The sequence below is a fragment of the Penicillium mononematosum genome (assembly GCF_028829835.1).
Source record: "Penicillium mononematosum strain IBT 11891 chromosome Unknown utg000005l:1.0-9366267.0:1.0-9372171.0, whole genome shotgun sequence".
Classification (NCBI taxonomy): domain Eukaryota; kingdom Fungi; phylum Ascomycota; class Eurotiomycetes; order Eurotiales; family Aspergillaceae; genus Penicillium; species Penicillium mononematosum.
In genome coordinates, this window is record NW_026643275.1 from 3,710,550 (window position 1) to 3,730,319 (window position 19,770).

A 19,770-nucleotide genomic window follows, 5' to 3' on the forward strand; every position below is an offset into this window, starting at 1 on the left:
GAGACAATGTACCCTGGTTTTCCGCGTCTTCGCTGCTGAAAAAAAAAATCTATCACAAGAATGCCCTGGTGGGAGAAACTGAAAGAGGAGATGCGACATATGGAGGAAATGGCGGGGAATGTGAGATAGAATCAAGAAAGGAAGAAAAGGGGGGGTATGATACATAGATATAAAAGTAAATCAAAAGATTTAGCCGGCCCTGCCAAGGGACTGGAGGTTAACCAGCTCGAAGTAACGACCCTTGTTGCGCAAGAGCTCAGTGTGAGTACCGCTCTCGACAATCTTGCCTTGGTCGAAGACATAGATGATATCGGCCTTTTGAATGGTACTGAGACGGTGAGCCACGGCGATGGTAGTACGACCGCGAGCAGCAGCATCCAGAGCAGCTTGGACCACCTTCTCGGATTCGGAGTCGAGAGCCGAGGTAGCTTCATCCAGAAGGAGGACCTTAGGGTTGCGCAAGAGGGCGCGGGCGATGGCGACACGCTGCTTTTGGCCACCGGACAACATGCCTCCCTTGCTTCCGACGACGGTGTTAAAGCCTTCGGGGAGCGACATGATAAAATCGTAGATGTTGGCGTCCTTGCAGACCTGGACAAGCTCCTCCTCGGTTGGATCTTGGTTAGGGCTACCGAGCAGGATGTTCTCCTTAATGGTACCCTGGTAGAGGGTGGGCTCCTGGCTGACCAGCGCCAGGTGACTGCGGTAGGAATTGACATTGAGGTCGGCGATATTCTTGTCATCTATGTAGACACCTCCGGAAAGAGCATCGTAGAAACGTTCGAGGAGGGCAATGGTTGTACTCTTGCCGCATCCGCTAGGTCCGACCAGGGCAATGTACTGGCCAGGCTTGACGGTGAGGTTCAGACCGCGGAGCACAGGCTGCTCGGGACGGGTAGGGTAGCGGAAATGCACGTCCTTGAACTCAATGGTTCCTTCGCAGTGGTCCAAATTCTCGCCCTCTTCGGACCATGTGTCAATTGTAGGCCGACGCTCGAACAACCTAAGGAACTCGGCGGCGGCGTTCTTGGCCTTGCCCATGTCGGGGGAGAAGGAGAACACTGTGCCAGCGGACTGAGCACCGAACAAGATTTCACTGAAGCAGACGAAGAAGCGGAACACGTCGTATTCGTGGTGACCGAGCAGGGTTCCACCATACCAAAAGCCGAGGGCGACACAAAAGAAGACCAAGGCCTGGGAGGCGGCATACAAGAGCGATGATTTGAATACCGAGATCAAGCTTGTGCGGCCCTGACGCTCGAGTTGATCATGGTAGAATGACCAAACGTCGGTCTCACGAGTAAGCGAAGCCACAGTGCGAATGGCAGATGTAGCCTCGCAGGCATAGCTAGCTGATCCCTCGTAAGCGGCCTTGGAACGTGCCTGGAACGCGGCAAGCATGTAGAAACGGTAGAAGCCGCAGCCGAGAAGAATCGGGATGACAGACATGCAAACGAGAGCAAGCTTCCATCCGAAAGCAAGCGCGATCACAATTGAAGCGATGAGTGTTGTCGAAGTCATGAGAATTGTTCCAAGAGTTTGACCACTGATACCGGCCAAGTGCTTGGTTTCAGTTGAAAGGAAAGAAGTCAAAGCGCCAGTGCTATTCTCCTCACGATCGAAGAAGTTGATATCCTGTCGGAGCATGACACGGAAGGCATTGCCGCGAGCCTTGCGAATCAATCTCTCAGAGCTGAACGCGAAGGCGATACCGTGGACTGAGAAAGTGATGATTTGAACAATGCCGACGATGAAGAACATCAGTGACCAGAAGTTGGCATCCGATCTCAGCTTGTCATACTGGGTTTTGGGCAAGGAAAGAGCGCTGATAGCTTTAGCATACAAGAAAGCTTGAGTTGGTTGACCACAACCGGCAAGGATCGAGAAGCAAAGACCGATGGCCATGAACCACCGCTCTTCCTTGTTAAACGAGCCGATAAACTTGATCAGAGTCAAGAGCGAGTACTTTCGGCCGCCTTCGGCAGTCTTCTGTGATAGAATAACGCTGGAAACGGACTTGCGAGACTCCTGGCGATGCATGGCGCCCTGGAATGTTTCGGCCTCATCCTTCATACCGGTGGAGCCACTGGCAATTGACTTGACACGTGCGATGTGAGACTTGGTCATCTGCTCGAGGCCATCCTCATCCTCATCCGCGTCCGCGTCCAAAGCATCTGCATCCTTCTCCTCATTGATGCGCTGGGCCTCGACAAGCTTGTAGTAAGGACCGTCGTGTTCAGTCAGTTGGGAGTGAGTGCCCTGCTCAACGATGGATCCTTGAACGAAGACGACAATGTTATGAGCAGACTTGATAGTGGACAGACGATGGGCAATGACGATGGTGGTACGGCCTTCAGCAGCGCGATCGAGTGCTGCCTGGACAACACCCTCGGACTTCGTATCCAGGGCTGAAGTGGCTTCGTCCAGAAGCAAAATCTTGGGGTCGCTGACCATAGCACGAGCGATGGCAATACGTTGCTTCTGGCCGCCAGACAGCAAGAATCCACGCTGGCCGACGTTGGTCTCATAACCTTCCGGAAGAGTAGTAATGAATTCGTGAGCGTTGGCCATCTTGGCGGCATTCTCAATAAGCTCCTTGATCTTTTCCTCTGACTCATGTTCGAAGCGTGTTCCAATCAGGCCGTGGCGAATATTTTGATAGATGGTTGTGCCAAACAGAACAGGTTCCTGGCTGACCAGGGAGATCTGCTGCCGTAGCCATCGCAAGTTGAGAGTCTGGATGTCGTGGCCGTCCAAGAACACTTGACCACCGACTGGGATATAGAACCGCTCGACAAGACCGACGACGGTGCTCTTGCCAGAACCTGAAGGACCGACCAATGCGGTGGTCTTACCAGCAGGAATGGCGAGGGAAACCTCATTCATGACAGTAACTTCGGGACGGGAGGGGTAGATGTGTTTCACATTGCGAAACTCGATGTGACCCTCGACGTGGTCAAGGATGATGCCTTCGTCCGAAGTAGGGTCTAGCGGGGAGTTACGGTCGATAGTCGCAAAGATTTTGGTAGCGGCCGCCACAGCATTGGTAAAGGCCGACGCGTTCGGGCTGACATTGCCCAGGGAGAAAGAACCGATAAGAATAGCCATCAAGATGGTCAAAACTTGTCCGACATCAACCTTACCATCCACCAGGAATTGGGATCCCATCCAGAATCCGAGGCCGTAGTTCATGAACATGAGTCCAAACATGATACCGACCATCACGGCTAGACTCATTTGGAGGCGCATGCCCCAGCGCTCTGCGCGAAGCAAGTGAGACTCGTACTGCTTTGCGAGCTTGTCCTGGGTACCGAATGCGGTCGCATTGCGGATCGAGCTGATGACTTCCTCCGCCACAGTTCCACCGGCACCGGCACTTTCCAGGGAAAGCTTGCCAAACTTGATGATCAGTTGGGAGCCTCCGCCCATGATGAGGACCAGCGCGACCATAGTCGAAGTACATATGCCAGCCAAGGGGGCATACTTGATGTATGCAACGATGAAAGCAGTCACGAAGGTAGCAATGGCAGTAAGGGTTAAACCGACCTTTTCGGAGACACCATCCTGAATAAGGTTGGTGTCAGCCGTGATGCGGGTAGTCACTTCACCTGCACCAAGCTTGTCGAAGTAGGCGATGTTCTGACGTAGGATGGCTTCGAGGTAGTGCTCTCGAATCTTCTGGGTGACATGCTCTCCTGTATAGATGAAACCAACGGTGCTGACGTAGACAGTGACGAATTCACCGATGCCGAGATAGATGAAGTACAACACGTTGGTGGTCAATTGATCGTAGAATTCATCGTAGGGGATAGTGCGGAGCATAATCTTTTGGAAAGCCGTGGCCAAGGAGCCGAAGAGAATAGTGAAGAGAGGCAAGGCAGCACCGGCGGCGATGGCGCAGAGTGTGCTGATGACAATGATGAGTATGTCTATGCGGGAGGCATATCGATAGAGACCGAAGTAAGAGATATTGACAAGAGGCGCATCTAACTGTTGTTTCAAGATGTCCTTTTCATGCTCAGGCAAGTGAGCATAGAGCGCATCTTCGTCTGACGCGACTGGAGTCTTGCTTTCGTGTTCCTTTGCTGTTGCTGTGGAAGCGGAATCGGAATCACGTTTGTCGACGGGCTTCTCGTTAAGCTGAGGGTCCTCGGCCACCTTCTCAACGGCCGTCACGCCCTCCTGGGGCTGTTGCATGTTGAAGCTTTTTGGGTTTGAATCTCTACTCCATGAAGAACTTGGAAGATGAGGATTTGATCTGAAGAGGTGAGACGTGAAGAGATGAATCAAGCACAAAGAAGAGATATTAGAGATATTAAGGGATATGAGAGTATTAGATTAAGAAGAGTAAAGATTAACGAAAGGGATGAAGGGAGGAGTGAGATCTAAGAGCTGTCTGAGATTATACTTACTTTAGGAGGGGGCTTATTTTTTTTTGGGCGGGGTCGGGTAGTCCGAACTCCGACATGTCTTTATGCAATTTATAACATTTACGATATTTACGATATTTACTATATCACCGAGTGCTGCCTAGATCCTAACTTGGTCTTATCTCTCTATTCCATCGTGTTCCCCGTACTTCGTACAGAGTGCTAATCTGTTTATATTGTATACAGAGGCTGGACATTCCTTATGTACCTTCACATTCCTCGTGCAAGGGCATCCCTCGAACGCGGCCCCTTTCTAGGAAACACAAAACACGATTTGCTTCTTTATGTTGTACTTTATGCTTGATGCAGGTCCAGTATGGGACATGCATGCATGTGGCACTTCGTACACTTAGTACATTCTGTGACCTTAACCACACATATCTAGGGGACAACACGAAACACATCATCATGACGCGAAACACGAGAACGAATACGGATGTACTGAGTCATAATCCACATACCTACCTAAGGTACCTAGATAGGTACTAGTATAGGATTTCGTCCGAATTTTGATCCGCTAAGAAGATCTGGACCGATTCCACTTTTTTTATGCGTCGGGGAGTTTCATGTCCGATGTCCGACATTCGACGCTTTGACTGCTCCCTTTTGCCTCCTTTTGCCTATTTCGTACAAGTTGATTACCAAGGTACTTCCAACCTTGGTTGCTGAGGTCTGAGTAACGTAAACAGCACCTTCCTTAGACCTTAAGGTTGGGGGTGCGACGTTGACCTCTTTTGTCTGACGTCGGGTAGATCTATACCATATGTGAATTTGTGATTAGAACCAACATACGTTCGAATTAAGGGATTATTTTGGAATTGTCAAATCTATACCTTTTTCGTCCATGTCGTACTAGACCTCCTAGTTCGCCACGTTTATAATGCAACCATATACTATAGAGGGAAAATATAAGCTCAAATTAAAATGGCGTCGCCTACAGATACTACGAATGACCGTATCTCTCTTTGCCTAAAATCAAGCTTCCTAGCCAAGTCGAAGATCTTCAAACTGTGTCATGTTCCGCGATCCCGAAGGCATGAAATAATCTTGCCTGAATTCCGTTTGGCGGTTCTTTTTCCATCTCCTTGTGACTGACCATGGGTGTTTCTATTTTCCTTTTCTTGGCTCTTGGCTCTTTCCTTTCTTGGTAATCATAGGGCTGAAGGAATTCGGGGAGACGAATGGCCTTGTCATGCCCTACTAGTTGGCCTTTATCGCAGCAGCGAACACTTCGGACGCCTCGAAATCGATTATCTCATACTCTAGGACTACACCCTCTCTTTTGGTACATGGACCATCACTACCACGCTATATTATCGCTAGGTAGCTAGTAGCTGCCCGGTAATTTTCTCCGGGGCTATGTAGCAATATTACTGCTGAGAGTTGATATGTACGCAATGAATTGAATAGCGCCTGGCCTTGAAACCCAGCCTTGGAATGAAGGAGGTGACCAGAGATAGTCATGGATTTTGTCCAAGGAGAGGAAGAGACATATCTATCCCCGAATCGACGCAAAATGTCACCGGCTTGATTCACTATCTAGCTTTTGTCCTCCACAATTCCATGAACCACTCTGCAAATCGAGGGTAACCGCGTTCTTCGAGTTTCATTCTGAGTCGCTTTCTCCATTCAACTTCATCGAGGCCTGGAATTGGCGGATGAAAGTTCAGCCCCCGAGAAACAGAAGGCTTTGTTAAGATCCAAAAATGTGGATAAAACCCAGTGGGCCCCCAGTCGATAATCGCCGACAGCTTTTGATTTTGAGTAGAAACAAGTATGTTTCCTAGTCCCAGGTCAGGATGGTAGAGATAGAACCTCTCTTCAATCGCTGGGTTTAGATAAAGGTCTTCCCGAAAGAGATATCCCCTACTCTCAGACATAGTTAACGGCTCTAATGAATCTCGTCCCGAGTGAGCAAGGTAAGGTTCCAATACCGGGCCTCCATATACATTCTAGAGTCGGTTAGAAGTAATAGATGCGAGTATGTCGCATATTGAAACAACCTCATCTAAGATAGAATCTTGTTCGGTAGCGGACATAGTTCCCTAAGCGTCTCTCAGTGTTATATCCGGAACTCTTTTCAACACCAAGAATGTTCGATTTCCGTCCACCTAGGAATCGACCACTTTAGGCACAAGCACTTAGGAGCGTTTTCTTAACGAATTTGATGGTTTCGCTCTCCGAAGTGGTATCGGAACTCTAGCGGTGGACTTTGCAGATGGCACTGTTTCCAATAGCCCATACTGCTGATAGGGTACCTCTTTTATGGGTCAAACGGACCCCGTGCGAATTTGCAGGCGTGGCATCGGGTGGTTGCTCGGATGTTGTATGCCGAAGGATATACCAATCTTTTCCGTCTTTCCAGGCAGCTGCACATGTGTCGTCTGGTTCCGCAATTCGATTGCACTCGATTGTGCAGCCAAGGCGCCAAGTGGGATGATAAATTTGGGTAACAGAATTCCGAATAGGAACTGATGCTGACATGGTTTGAGTCAATTGGATAAATGTTGGGTACTATTGACTGGCTTTGAGTGTAGTAATAAAGTTGAGGCCCTTGAGGTTGGGATGCAATGTGAAGCATTTGGTCGAGGCATGCCCGATGGCACGGACACATGCAGCTAGAAGTTGTGATCTCAACGATTTTCCAAGGATGTGACAAGGTGCCCAAGGCATTCGCGCGTCAAGCGAGCATCACGTTGATTGGCTCATTCATGTCTGAGTCCTCAAGCAAACCCATGCTTCCATTTTCCTATTTCCCGGTGACCACCGCACTAAATTCATTATCTAAACAAACCAGGTTTCCCAAGTAACCGCCTAAGGAGATTCAACAATCATTCCTGCTTAGCAGCCCTTCCGTATACGAAATAGATCCAATGACCTGGATGCGTCCACTTTCCGATGTATGTGACGCTTCCTTGGTTAAGTACTGTTTACTAACATTCTCATCTACAGCCCCACAGCCGGGACCTAGAGGGAGACTTCCTACTAGATGGAAAGGATCTTGACTCCGTCACAGACAAGACCCTGGCAATACTTCTTGAATCTGCCCCTGTTCTCCACCGGCTTGGCGCCACAAAAGTTGTGCGGCTCTCACGAAATCTGGTAATGAAAGGCGGCGGTAGCGTCCTGCCTTGCGAAGCAAAGACACTCAATCTCGTCGCCTCCAGAACCGGCATTCGAGCTCCACGAGTCCACCGTTCATTTCAAGTCGAAGACGACACGCAATATTTTGGTACGAAGGGATATATCGTGATGGATTTTATCCCAGGCCAACCTCTCGATAAGTGTTGGGCCGACCTAACATCCGACAACCAAAGGCAAATCGCTATACAGATTGCGGAAATGATCAAAGAAATGCAGTCTGTTGTAATCTCACAGCCAGGTCCTCTTGGGGGCGGGCCATTTTGTGGCCGATTCTTCACAGATTATAGCGCCGGTCCGTTTAAGGACAGTGCTGAACTTCAAGGTTGGTTCAACCACAAGCTTGATATCTGTAAGCATGTGAACCAATGTCCCAAAGATATCCCGCCATTTCAATTTACCACCTTTGTTCTCACTCATCAGGACATAAGTCCTCGAAACTTGATCTTAGACCAGAATGGGGAGGTATGGCTGGTTGACTGGGCGTTTGCCGGTGCATATCCCCCTGCCTTTGAAAGTGCTGCGCTATTAGCTCAGCAGTTCTTTACTGGCTTTAATGAAGCAGTCTTTTCTCTTATCCCACGCTTCCCTGAGGAAGAACGACAACTTGATTCCATTACATATGGGTTGATTACTGCGGCATTGGCCTGATGAAATCTTACATGATCTGTGTATTTGTGCTTTTGTTAATGATCTTTGAAATTTCTACGGTAATTGATAGCGGCTTGGGCAGGTTATTCACGGCTTACGAGGTTCCGAATCAACCTTGGAAGGCCTCCAGGGCTAGCTTGCTTATACGGCAGTACAAAACAGGACATTGCAGGACGCAAGGCTGCATTGTACCTCGACTGTTTCTGACGATCCTGATAGCCACCAAAGGTAAGCACTATTCTAAAAGAGGGATCAGAGTATATCTATGGATGTACATCGTATACCAGACTGTATAGTCGTAACGTATTACTTGCATAATGGCACCTGAACAGTGTGAGCGCATACGGACACTCGTAGACTGTTGACCCACTTTGCTGAAATTGTTTCTGCCGTGACACCTTACATCCTTAGGCATAAATTCCACATCACCTGACCCAACCGAAGCGAAGCCAAGCCCTGCCGCACACAAACCATCCACACTCGAAGGTCGATAACTTCATCCGTCCATCCAACAAGCTCGCCGTCGCGATCAACCCTTCAAGATGCCGGTATGTTAGCACCCTGTTCCCGCCATTCTCGAAAAATACATTCGCCATCGTCGCCGTCTCCCACCCCAGTCAGACCTCTGAAAAATCGAGAAACAAAATCTTAACCCGTCATTTTCCACACAGAGCCACAAGACCTTCCGCACCAAGCAAAAGCTTGCCAAAGCTCAGCGTCAGAACCGCCCCATCCCCCCAGTGGATCCGTCTGCGCACCAACAACACCATCAGGTAAATCGCACTTTTGTTTTCGAGATCCAAAATCCATCTTTATATCCGAGTCCGCCATTTGTGGGAAGAGTGATACGGAAACGCGAGAGAGGAAAGGGAAACGCACATAACCATCCACCCGCCGACCGCACGAACCCAACAATGGAGGAAAAGAGATACAGGAATTACATCGAATCGAACATATGGCTGATACACTGCTGAAACAGATACAACGCCAAGCGCCGTCACTGGCGTAAGTCGACCCTGAAGGTCTAAGCGGACCCTCAGTATTCGCACCCTCCGCCCGGCCATTCTCAAAAGCCCCAATTCAGCTCGCGATGTCATATGGCAACCGAAGTGTGTCTGTGCGGGGTGGTTCAAGGGTTTTTGATGATTTCGAAACCCTCTTCATGATGTGACGCCCACAACCGAATTTCGAACAACATGCCTTGACCATGAACTTGAGAGCGCTAGTGGATGTGGAACTACTCTTGAGTGCAATTGCAAACAAAAAAATTCAATTATCAAATCTTGATCCGGGTCTTGCTTTGGGTCGTGCCTATCTTTTTTTTTTTCTTAATCTTCCAATGGGTCGTCATTTTTTTCCTCCACGGTTCCGAGTGGGGGGATATGATGGATTTCCAACACGCCCTTGTTATCCATATGCATGACAGGCCCGGATTATGTTTGCAAAAGGGTTTGTTGCTGTTGAGGGCTGATCGTCTTCTTGCTGGGGGCGGGCTTGTAGGACTGGCATGGCGGGGGATTTTCTTTTTTGATACAAAATCTGATTGAATCGAATTGAATATCCTTTTGCCTACTTTTTGGGATGGTCTTGATGGCCGTAGATTTTGATCCGGGCGTTGCATGGGAATTCCCATACTGTTATGTTCCTGATTTGTGGTACTACTGTTCGTATTACACTTTGTAGTACTCCGTGCAGCTTTGAATCTGCGTTTATATGCCACATGGTAACTATGTTGTCGGGTTATTTTTACGACTTGGCGCCTGTCGTCATAGTAAAAATATGACGGTTTTATGACCCCGCTAACTATATACTACTGGATTCAGAAGGATTCTGTAACAGATGTCATTGCCAGGCTAGCGATTTTTTTCCAAATCGAATCGAATAACCACGGAAGGAAAATAGCAAGAATAAACGCCCCAAAAGATAATCACCCTACTAGACATGAAGGGCTACGCTGCACATTGTCGTAAACAGCCGGGAGGATATCATTTTCTGTTTTAAAAAAAAAGAGACAGACAAGAAATCATCATTTAGCGACTAAAGCAGAAATGTCAGCATAGGTTCTATCCACGGATACTGTTGAAGCAACTTACTCCTCAGCCCACTCGTTCTCGCGGCGGATCTGGTCTTCCTCCTCAGGAGTGAAATCGTTCTGGATGTTGAAGGTCTTGCGGATCTCCTCCGGGGACTTTCCCTTGATCATGTTAGCGACGGTCTTGCAGCCGACGTCAAGGAGGGCCTTGATATCCAAGTAGTTGGCAGCCTAGGAGCAGTCAGTATATGCGTCGAAGAGCGAGTCTAAAACGAAACGTACAAGGATGATCTCGAAGAGCATCTCCTGGTCCACCTGCATGAATTTCTGGTCCCACTCGTCAATATCGGTGGTCTTGCGACGGTTGTCGTCATCATCGCTGGCGCTTGGGGGGTCGTGCTTGTGGTGTTCGCACCACTCGATGACCTTCTTGAGGACGGCTTCGTTAACCTGAACAAAGAGGTGTCAGCGTTTCATCCTGGATGCCAACTATTTCGGTGTGAGCAACTCACGTTGGGGATGGGGATAGCCTCTCCAGAATCACCAAGATCCTCGAGCATGTTCTTGATCAGGACGGAGCGCTCAGCAGTGGTGCGCTCTATTCAGAATCTGTCAGTGCCACTCACGACAGCCTGCTGTGTGGAAGTTATCCTTACCGACAGAAATATCAACTCCATCGGAGCTGGTGAGGGTGATGGAGCTCATGGTATCGATGTTGAAGATGGAATCTAACGTTCAGGTGATGTTAGCTTTGCTAGTTTCGAATAGTGCGGGGTGGCCGCAACGGCGGGGACGTTACTCACGTAAAGGGGGGATGTGTATATCTCTTGTGAATCTAAAATCGTCTTCAGAGTTGGTATATCTGAAGAGAGAGACGAACGTTGAAAATGACGAGGATGTAAACGAGTAGATGGCGGGTGGTGAGGTTGAAGAGAGTCTGAGTTACCAAAGGCGGTCGCGGGTATCATTCAACAAGGCAAAGTCAGCCCCCACGCCTTAATTCTTACTAGTACAGTTGCCTAAATTATACAATCCATGGATATTTGTTGACTCATTCTTTCACTTCAAAGAAACGAGAATCTGACCAGAAACATACTAGCAATCTACTAGCTTGAGGACCAACAGTTGGGGACCTAGGGTACTGCCTGCAAGCAGCCCTGGCTTAACTCCGTACTAAGCCAGAAGCAACAGCGGCCGATTACATATGTAAGTTCTAGCAATGGCGAAAAAACAAGAATCCGGACTTGAAGAAACTGCAGAATTGCAACTAGGTCATTTTGGGAAAACTGAATAATTCCAAGGTGGATGTTCTGGTATATTCTTTGTAAGATTGTCGATCTATCAACTATGGTATGTTAGGGTATGGAGTATAGGAGATCTATACGAAATCCAGGCATATCAATCACATTAACAAGTATTTTGTTGTATACATCCATATGTACAATGTATGTAGGAACTAGATTCTACCGGAGTACTATAGAGTATAACATAGATCTGTTGAATTCCCAACTCTTCAATTCAATTTCTCAATTTACCGCTTAACGCGAGACCGGTGATATCATCGTCCAATACGCGTTTTAGTTTACTTTTCTCCCCATCCCCCTCTCCCTGCTATCGTTTCATTCTGTTCTTTACCTTCATTCTTTATTTCTTTTATTTCTAATAATGTTCCTTTTTCTACAACCATGTGGCGTCGAACATATCTACTGTTATTAGTGATTCGCGTGTACTTCGCGCTGTCACCAAGCTATCTACATCCCGATGAGAATTTCCAAGGTCCAGAGCTCTTTGCAGGTGTGTTCAACAATCCAATGATCGCCTGACAAATCGCGATCATGCCGCGACTACAAAAACGCGTGGAAATCTTTGTTGCGATTTTCCCAGCAAAAAGAAAAAGCGCGATCCGGCTGTCCCGCGATTCCCCTATACGAAGGGGGAAAAAATATTGACCAAATCACCAAAATACAGGTCGCATATTCTCATTTCCTTCAAAGCTACCATGGGAGTTTACCGTTGAGCATCCCATCCGCAGCATATTCCCATTATGGGCGACCTACGAGCTTCCAATGAGCCTCTTGAAATGGTTCTATACTGAAATCGGGTCGGGCAGTCCCCCACCCCACTTGGTCTACTATGCGCTGCGCGGTGGAATGTTCTTATTGAGTTTTGTGCTGGAGGACTGGGCGATCTATGAGCTAGTGCCTTCCCCGCGTCATCGGCGCGCAATAGTGGTGCTGGTGGCCTCGTCCTATGTCACCTGGACATATCAGACGCACACATTCTCCAACAGCCTCGAGACCCTGTTGGTTGCCTGGGGGTTGGTTCTGATTCGGCGCATTGTCGAGAATAAGGTGCGAAGAGATAAAGCTTCAAAATACACTATTCACGCTGACTTAACTCCCAGCGACACTCGTCCTTCTTCTCCCACGCCGTGCTCGCCTTCATCGCCGTGGTGGGCGTCTTCAACCGCATCACCTTCCCGGCTTTCCTTCTATTCCCGGGTCTGCAATTGCTGCCTCAGTTCCAGCGCAAGTGCGTCAATTTACATACACTTCGCCTCCAACTCACTCATACACATGTACTAACCCCGCATTCGCACCAGACCACTCTCCCTCGCAGCATTCCTCCTCTTCGGTCTCCTCTTTTCCTTCATCGCAGTCTACACAGACACAACCTTCTATCGGCCGACAGCCTCCCTCCTCAGCACCCTCCGCGATCCCATAATAACTCCGCTCAATAACCTCCTCTACAACACCGACACGTCCAACCTAGCCCAGCACGGCCTCCACCCCCGCCATCAACACTTCACCGCAAACCTCCTCCAACTCCTCGGTCCAGTGTACATAACCATGCTAGTCTCCCTCTTCAGCTGGCCACCGGTGCCATACTGGATGCGCAATGTGCGGGCCCTCTCCGCGCTCTCCGCAACCATGCTCCTCTCCCTCTTCCCACACCAAGAACCACGCTTCCTCCTCCCAGCCGTACCCCTTCTCCTCAGCTGCGTCCCCATGCGCCGCTCGCGTCTCCTTCTCACCGTGTGGGTCATCTTCAATGCAGCCATGGGCTTCCTCATGGGTGTGTACCACCAAGGCGGCGTGGTCCCCACGCAGCTAGCAATGCGCGACATCGTCTCGTCTAGCACAACACACCACATACCTTCCGCAACGGTCTTCTGGTGGAAGACATACTCACCGCCGCTGTGGCTTCTCGGCGGAGACAACCAGACCACAGAGATCCAAACGCTAGATCTCATGGGCATGTCCGGTGCGGAGATGATGCTGCAGCTGGAGAAGGTTGTACCCGGCTGCTCTACTCCATCGCCTGTGTTCCTGGTTGCGCCTACATCGGCTGCATTCCTCGATCCATACGCTGTGTCCGCGCGTCAGAGCCGAGACCAGAACTTGCAACTTCATCCACTTTGGTCGTACCGCAAACACCTTAACCTCGATGACATGGACTTCGGCGAAGACGGGATCCTGCCGACTCTGAAACGGGTCGTTGGGCGCCGCGGGTTGGGTGTTTGGTCTGTGCGGAGATCTTGCAAATAGTCTTCTTTTTCTGTTTCTGCTTGTTCATGGATGCATTCTATTCATGGATGGGACGTTGTATTTTGTTCATATTCTGTATTTGGGAACTACATTCTCATTTAGATTTGGACTGCAATCTCCCTTTTTCTTTTCTTTTCTCTGGATATTTTCGGTGCATGTTAGGGCTACTGGGTCCATAAGATACCTTTTGCATTGGCGGTGGGCGTGAATCGAGTTGATATCTTTGGGGCTCTAGTCTACTTGTACTTACCTCTACCTGTAAGTAGTACTATGTCCAATTTATTGATACGTTGGCTTTTTTTCATTCCCATCTAGACTGGTCAGCTGGGTTGTAGTCAGGGGCACCACTACCCTGTTCGAATAGCTACGATGCATGGACCTATCATACCGAGACAAGACAAAAAAGGACTAAAAGGCCATTCAAAGAGACAACCTGATAAGGGGCGATAAGGGCTATATACCTGTGGACATCAAGTCGACCTAAGTCGGGGCACATAGTAAATGCTGTGTGAGGATATATATTTCTGACGATTTGGGCGGTCCTCGCGGTTCCAAGTCCTAGGATATAAACTTCTCCAATCATGCGGATACATACATTCCAACCATCCGGTCATCTGCACATCTGTCTACCTGCATATAAAATACGCATGACCAATGAAAAAAAATCACATGGCAGATGACCAGATCGAAGATCGCCACTTATCCCAACAGTCCTACACAATTACTCACGTACACTATATGCAGCGAACAGGTCCCATTTTGCCCATTAAGGTAGATACATAACAGGCGTTTTGGGGAGAGGGAACAGCGGGATGCGAAGAAGCCAAGTACAAACTCAGAGACGCCAAGCTGAGTACTGAGTCGTATTCATGGGAAGGGATCCGGCGTGAGGAGAGATGGGAATCAATTCAAACAGCAGCATGCTTGGTATTCATCATAGAACATAACGTTAAGAGGAGGGGAAGTAGGGGAGGAAGAAAAGAAGTCGAGGGAGAACATATAGTTCTTTACTGCTCATCCTCGTCCGGCTGGTCGAAGAGGAAGTTGGCGGCGAGCTCCTCGTTCTTGTCGCAGGCGAAGTAGGCCTGGATGACGGAGTCGCGGGGGAAGCCCAGACGGCATAGCTAGTTGTAAGTCAGTTATCAAACCCATGAGATAGAGGGGAAATTTCAACATACACGCTCAATGGCATCGCGCTCTTCTTCCGTAACAGAAATGGCTTGGGCGCCAGGTGGCAAAGCACCCTCCTCGTCCTCGAGTTCCTCGCCCAGAAGCTGCAAAAATTGATCGGAGTTTTGTCCGATGATTGACGCAATCTGAGGATTCCCAGCGGCGACCTGTTGCAGGATAGGCTCGAGCATATGAGGCTGCTGTTGAACAAGCTGACGAAGCTGTTGGAAATGGGGGTTGCTGCGGAGGAACTCCAGGCTGCCAAGGGCTTCACCACCAGCGGCACCGGCACCAGCGGCACCGCGAGGTCGGCCACCTTCACCACCGGCCTGAGCGGCAGCTTCGAAGAGGTTGAGGTGAGGCTCATCGCCACCGGAAGGGGCAGCAGGAGCAGCAGGAGCGGCGCCGGTAGGGGCTGTCTCTGAGGCTTGTCGCTGTTGTTGTTGCTGTTCCTGGATGTTATCGGGGATACCCTGTCGTAATCATTAGCAAAGATTCAATGTGTAGTTTCTAATAAAATCTTACCGTCAGAAGGTATTCGATTGCACGGTCAGGGTTGTAGAATGCGGCGCGCATGGCACGGTCGATATCAGTGCGTGCGAATCCCATTGCCTCCATCTGGACAACCGCTCCCTCAGCGGCAGGGCCCATGGTGAGAGCGGAAGGATCTCCGAAGGCGGGACCGCTCGATGGAGCCGGAGCTGCACCGGCCGGGAGGGGGTCGCGGGAGCGACAGAAGGGGGAGGAGCAGCGGCAGCATGAGGAGCTGGGGGTGCAGCGGGTGTTGACACAGGAGCTCGGGCAGCCGGGGTCGAGGGAACTTGCGAGGGAGCGGTGGACGCGGCGGCCTTGGGTTGCTGAACATCAATCCATCAGTTTTGGCTCGGTCATCACAGAAGTCATAGACAAGGCTTGTCTCATACCTTTGAAGGCAAGCACACTAGGAAATCTTTCTCTTGGATGTTGTAAGATTCGACCGTCTTATCATCCTGAAGGATCTTTCCTACAATGAGAAAAAAAAAGCGAGGGTTAGCCACGGCATCGTGGATGGATAATCCGTCCATCAAGGGAGAAAACACGAACCGGAGTAGATGACCTTCATGCGCTCTGCCTCATATTCGCCTTTCTCTTGGGCGATTTTGACCTTGACCTCGCGAACCTAAAAAGATGAGCCCCGCACTCGATGACGCTGGCTAGTTGTAGCGAAAGGGAACGAACGTACAGTCTCAGAAGGTTCGACATCGATGACAAACTTCTCCTGCTTCAGGTCCTGTGATCGACAACTTGTCAGCAGTCTGTGGCAATGGGGACCCCAAGAGCAGGTTTTCGTACCTTGAAAGTGAGCTTCATTTTGCCGCTTTGGGGTAAAACCAGAGAGAAAAAGGGCAGGGAGAAAAGATGGTGAATTGATATAGGAGAAAGGGGGAGTAGTTATTGCAAAGGATCCTCTCAGCGATGAAGTCGAAGAAAAGTCGAAGAGAAGGAAAAGAAAGTAGGAGGGGAGCATTCAGAGTGACGATGATAGCAAACGAGTGCGGTGACCGCCTTCGGATTTACTTCCACTACTCAGCTTTTGATCAGGACAACTTCCTGCTACATTGTAGGGCAACTTTTTCAAATCTGATGATATTAACAGGCTATTATTGTTCTTCTCGTGCACACCTTTCTTACTCTCTCTCCATGTGGTGCACATATGCACATAGAATAATTCAGGTCTACCCCATTTGATTCCAAGCTGGTTGCCTGTTGGCCGCCTCGATGACAACATCCCAGGCTGACATCGAGAGTCAATAGGTTGGAGATGCAGATCTATACCCCAACTTAGTTCCAATGACATTGAAGGCTTTTCTAGCATGAATACTCGGCTCTTTGGACTCCTATATAACACAGTATTGCGCCACTATTGCCTCTCGAGTAAGTAGCACGGACATTGGTACAGTGCATATTGTACCCACATGGAAAAGGATACATATGAAAAATCCACAAGACACACGAAATCTATTAAATTCATTTGACAAATACTCAATTGAATGCGACAGACCTCTTCCGGGAAAGAAATTGACCGAAACACAGGTAGACAATCCAACCTGTATACTCCATACTTCCTGCAAGACAGGTCATAGTATCCAGTCTGTGCCTCTGTAACTACGGAGTACGGGAATATGGATCTATAAAATCTAACAAAGTACAATTTTGAATTTGCCTAGACTCACTACACTTAGCTTAGTCTGATCCAACCGAGATCCAGGGAACGCGGAGATTTCCTCTCGCAAGGGAGAGAGATACATCACATCCGGCCCGCACTATTGAGATCGAGAGATGATCCGCCTGTTCGCAAGACTGATGGATCAGATTAAATAGTGCCATTGTTAGTGGGAGTAACCAAACTATCGGATTTCTACTCTGCAGGACGGTCTGGAGGGCCCCTACCCCAGAATTAGGCGCGAAATACGGCAATTGCAAATATTCACACACATTATGCATACTCCACCGGCGTCTCTCTACTTCAGCCAATCGACCCAATCCTTATCAAGCCAATTCTTATCGACAAAGTCTAACTATCATACTGGAATGATGCATCAGGCCGATCTCTTTTGGGGGTAAAAAAAAAGAAATTGACAGGTTAAGACTGACTGCTTCCCCGATATACTTTGAGCCACACTTGAGATCCGCATCGCCCGTCCCGTGTTGTGAACCCTCTGCCTATACGCATGCCAAACTCATAAATACAAACATCTTCCCTCCCATGAAGTCCGCAGATTCCTTACACTCATTGTGTGCATTGGTAAACGTCTTGGATTGGCAGTCTGCCACCATTTGACATATCCACACTCTGTTACTCTCTTCTGATATACTTCCAGGCCATTCTTTTGCCTAGTCTTTCTCCTTTTTTACATTATCATGCCTCACCTATCTTACTCACTGGCAGCAGCCTCCTTGCTCGTAACATTCATTGTCACCGTTCTTAGTGGTATCTGCTATGCAACCTCAAAAGCATCGCCCGATGTGGCCTCCACTATCCTAAGTGCAGTAAGCTGCATGGCTTTGATTGCCCTTGGTCTACTGCACCACCAAAATATCCAAACGGGCCGCCGACTATGGATATGTTTCGCTGGCGGATATCTACTCATTGCCGCTGCAGCATCTGCCGGAGCAATGGCAACGAGTCCTCAAGCCTCGGTCTTTGTGGTTCGCTCTGTGTTCTGGGCACTATCAGTGTTCGCACAGGGCCTATACTGTGGATTCCTCGCGATGACACTAGCCCAGGAGAAATCCAACCCTCAATGGCCGCGTGCCTACTCACAAGAGGTTCACTCCCAAGAGCTCAAGGATATCCCACAAAGCCCTAATTTTCTCCCACCGCCCCCTCGAGTATGCGACTTGTCCGAGCTATTCGAACCCAAAAGATCCTCACTCCGCAAATTCCCTCGACGGTCCAGCCGCTACTCAGACACAACACTCTGTCCTACAAGCACAAAGGAAGAAAAGAACGTCTGCATCGACACAAGCTCCTCAACACACACTTCACCAAGTCCATCCCCGACACGGGCAGGATGCCAGACACACTCCCAGACCGGGACACTCGCCCCCTCCTCCGAGGCACACACAGCATCCGTAGCATGTCCAGCCTACGCCGCAATCCCCCCAGCTGCACTCCCCTTAGACAGTCGAGTACATCCACCAATGCCCTCGCCAACAGCATCAACAATCCGCATCGACTCCCCAACACAGTCCAGCTCGAACAATCCCACGTGGGAGTATAACCCATTCAGCGAGAACAACATCCACCCTCTCTTCCGCTCAACAAGCCCCTGTCCATCCCCAACCTTTGCCCCGGGCACGATGGTTAAAGCCTCGCCGAGCGCAGGACAAACCATCACGGCGGGGACGATCACACGCATGAGATCTGCTCGCTCCCTCCGCGACCAGGCCATGCGTGCGCCTTCCCCATTGCCTGGGTCGGAGTCGGAGGAGACCATCCGCCCAAGACCGAATCCAACTCTTGATTTTGCGCATTCGCAATCTGTGAAGAGATATGACTTGAACGAATCCCCTTATGAAAAATGATCGATCTACCTCAATACATCGTGATCTGCATGACTTGCAATATTTTCTTTTTTTCTCTTTTTTCGCCTTTTATGTTTCTGTATATGATGACTGGGTATTTGGATATATTCGTGTACATAGGGAATGGATGGGTGGTATGATTGGATATTTTGAAATGAATTTGTTTTTGCACATACTGAACGGGTGGAAGTATATATATTGGGGTAGTTGAGTAGCAATGTGGCTTCAATTACCATTTACATTTTCTAATTGTGTCCGTGGACTGAGTATTCATGGAAGTGTCTCCTTTTTACTCCTGAATTGCTTTGCCATGTTAATTATTCTAGACAGTCCTAGAGTGTGGCGAAAAATGCATTATAGTCATACTATTGTCCTAGCTAGGGATGACGTGGACTAGAGCACCTTGGAGGAAGAGACACATCCCCTTCCGGGATATTTAGAATACTGGTATCTTCCAACTGGGTATATTCAGAATAATAATACATATGTATTCATTAGAGCCAATAGCACTGAGAGTACCCCGTATAGAGTACATTGCAAGATAACCGCAAGCGTTGCTGTCACCGACTCTTAGACTCAAGTGGGTCCGTATATTTTTTTCTGTAGGGGGAAGGGATATAGAAGATAGAAGATAGATTATTATATCAATTGATAGAATATGGATACATATATACGGAAGATAATAAAGTCGAAAAGATAGACAATACCAGCATACTATATATGTAGACAC

At 48.9% G+C, this 19,770-nt stretch overlaps 6 protein-coding genes across 6 annotated transcripts; 3 read left to right on the forward strand and 3 right to left on the reverse strand.

Moving 5' to 3' along the window:
- Window positions 1-189: 189 nt before the first annotated feature.
- Window positions 190-4,197, reverse strand: mdr1 (ABC multidrug transporter Mdr1; the record flags this gene model as incomplete). Its single annotated transcript, XM_057296309.1, has 1 exon — window positions 190-4,197. The coding sequence occupies one exon, from the start codon at window positions 4,195-4,197 to the stop codon at window positions 190-192; it is 4,008 nt and encodes a 1,335-aa protein (XP_057144191.1).
- Window positions 4,198-7,303: 3,106 nt separating this feature from the next.
- On the forward strand, window positions 7,304-9,613 carry N7519_009537 (uncharacterized protein; the record flags this gene model as incomplete). Its single annotated transcript, XM_057296310.1, has 4 exons — window positions 7,304-7,330; window positions 7,383-8,197; window positions 8,672-8,995; window positions 9,202-9,613. The coding sequence occupies 4 exons, from the start codon at window positions 7,304-7,306 to the stop codon at window positions 9,248-9,250; spliced, it is 1,215 nt and encodes a 404-aa protein (XP_057144192.1). The 3' UTR covers window positions 9,251-9,613.
- Window positions 9,614-10,252: 639 nt separating this feature from the next.
- On the reverse strand, window positions 10,253-10,959 carry skpA (SCF ubiquitin ligase subunit skpA; the record flags this gene model as incomplete). The annotated part of the gene is made up of 5 exons (XM_057296311.1): window positions 10,253-10,259; window positions 10,316-10,485; window positions 10,537-10,704; window positions 10,767-10,852; window positions 10,911-10,959. The coding sequence occupies 5 exons, from the start codon at window positions 10,957-10,959 to the stop codon at window positions 10,253-10,255; spliced, it is 480 nt and encodes a 159-aa protein (XP_057144193.1).
- A 980-nt stretch (window positions 10,960-11,939) lies between these two features.
- smp3 (glycosylphosphatidylinositol-alpha 1,2 mannosyltransferase smp3) lies at window positions 11,940-13,802 on the forward strand (the record flags this gene model as incomplete). Its single annotated transcript, XM_057296312.1, has 4 exons — window positions 11,940-12,048; window positions 12,223-12,605; window positions 12,659-12,786; window positions 12,857-13,802. 4 exons carry the CDS (start codon window positions 11,940-11,942, stop codon window positions 13,800-13,802), a joined length of 1,566 nt encoding a protein of 521 aa, XP_057144194.1.
- Window positions 13,803-14,809: 1,007 nt separating this feature from the next.
- On the reverse strand, window positions 14,810-16,322 carry N7519_009540 (putative UV excision repair protein (RadW); the record flags this gene model as incomplete). The annotated part of the gene is made up of 8 exons (XM_057296313.1): window positions 14,810-14,926; window positions 14,981-15,445; window positions 15,498-15,590; window positions 15,656-15,829; window positions 15,896-15,975; window positions 16,056-16,131; window positions 16,195-16,242; window positions 16,305-16,322. The coding sequence occupies 8 exons, from the start codon at window positions 16,320-16,322 to the stop codon at window positions 14,810-14,812; spliced, it is 1,071 nt and encodes a 356-aa protein (XP_057144195.1).
- A 1,551-nt stretch (window positions 16,323-17,873) lies between these two features.
- Window positions 17,874-19,040, forward strand: N7519_009541 (uncharacterized protein; the record flags this gene model as incomplete). Its single annotated transcript, XM_057296314.1, has 1 exon — window positions 17,874-19,040. The coding sequence occupies one exon, from the start codon at window positions 17,874-17,876 to the stop codon at window positions 19,038-19,040; it is 1,167 nt and encodes a 388-aa protein (XP_057144196.1).
- Window positions 19,041-19,770: the final 730 nt, after the last annotated feature.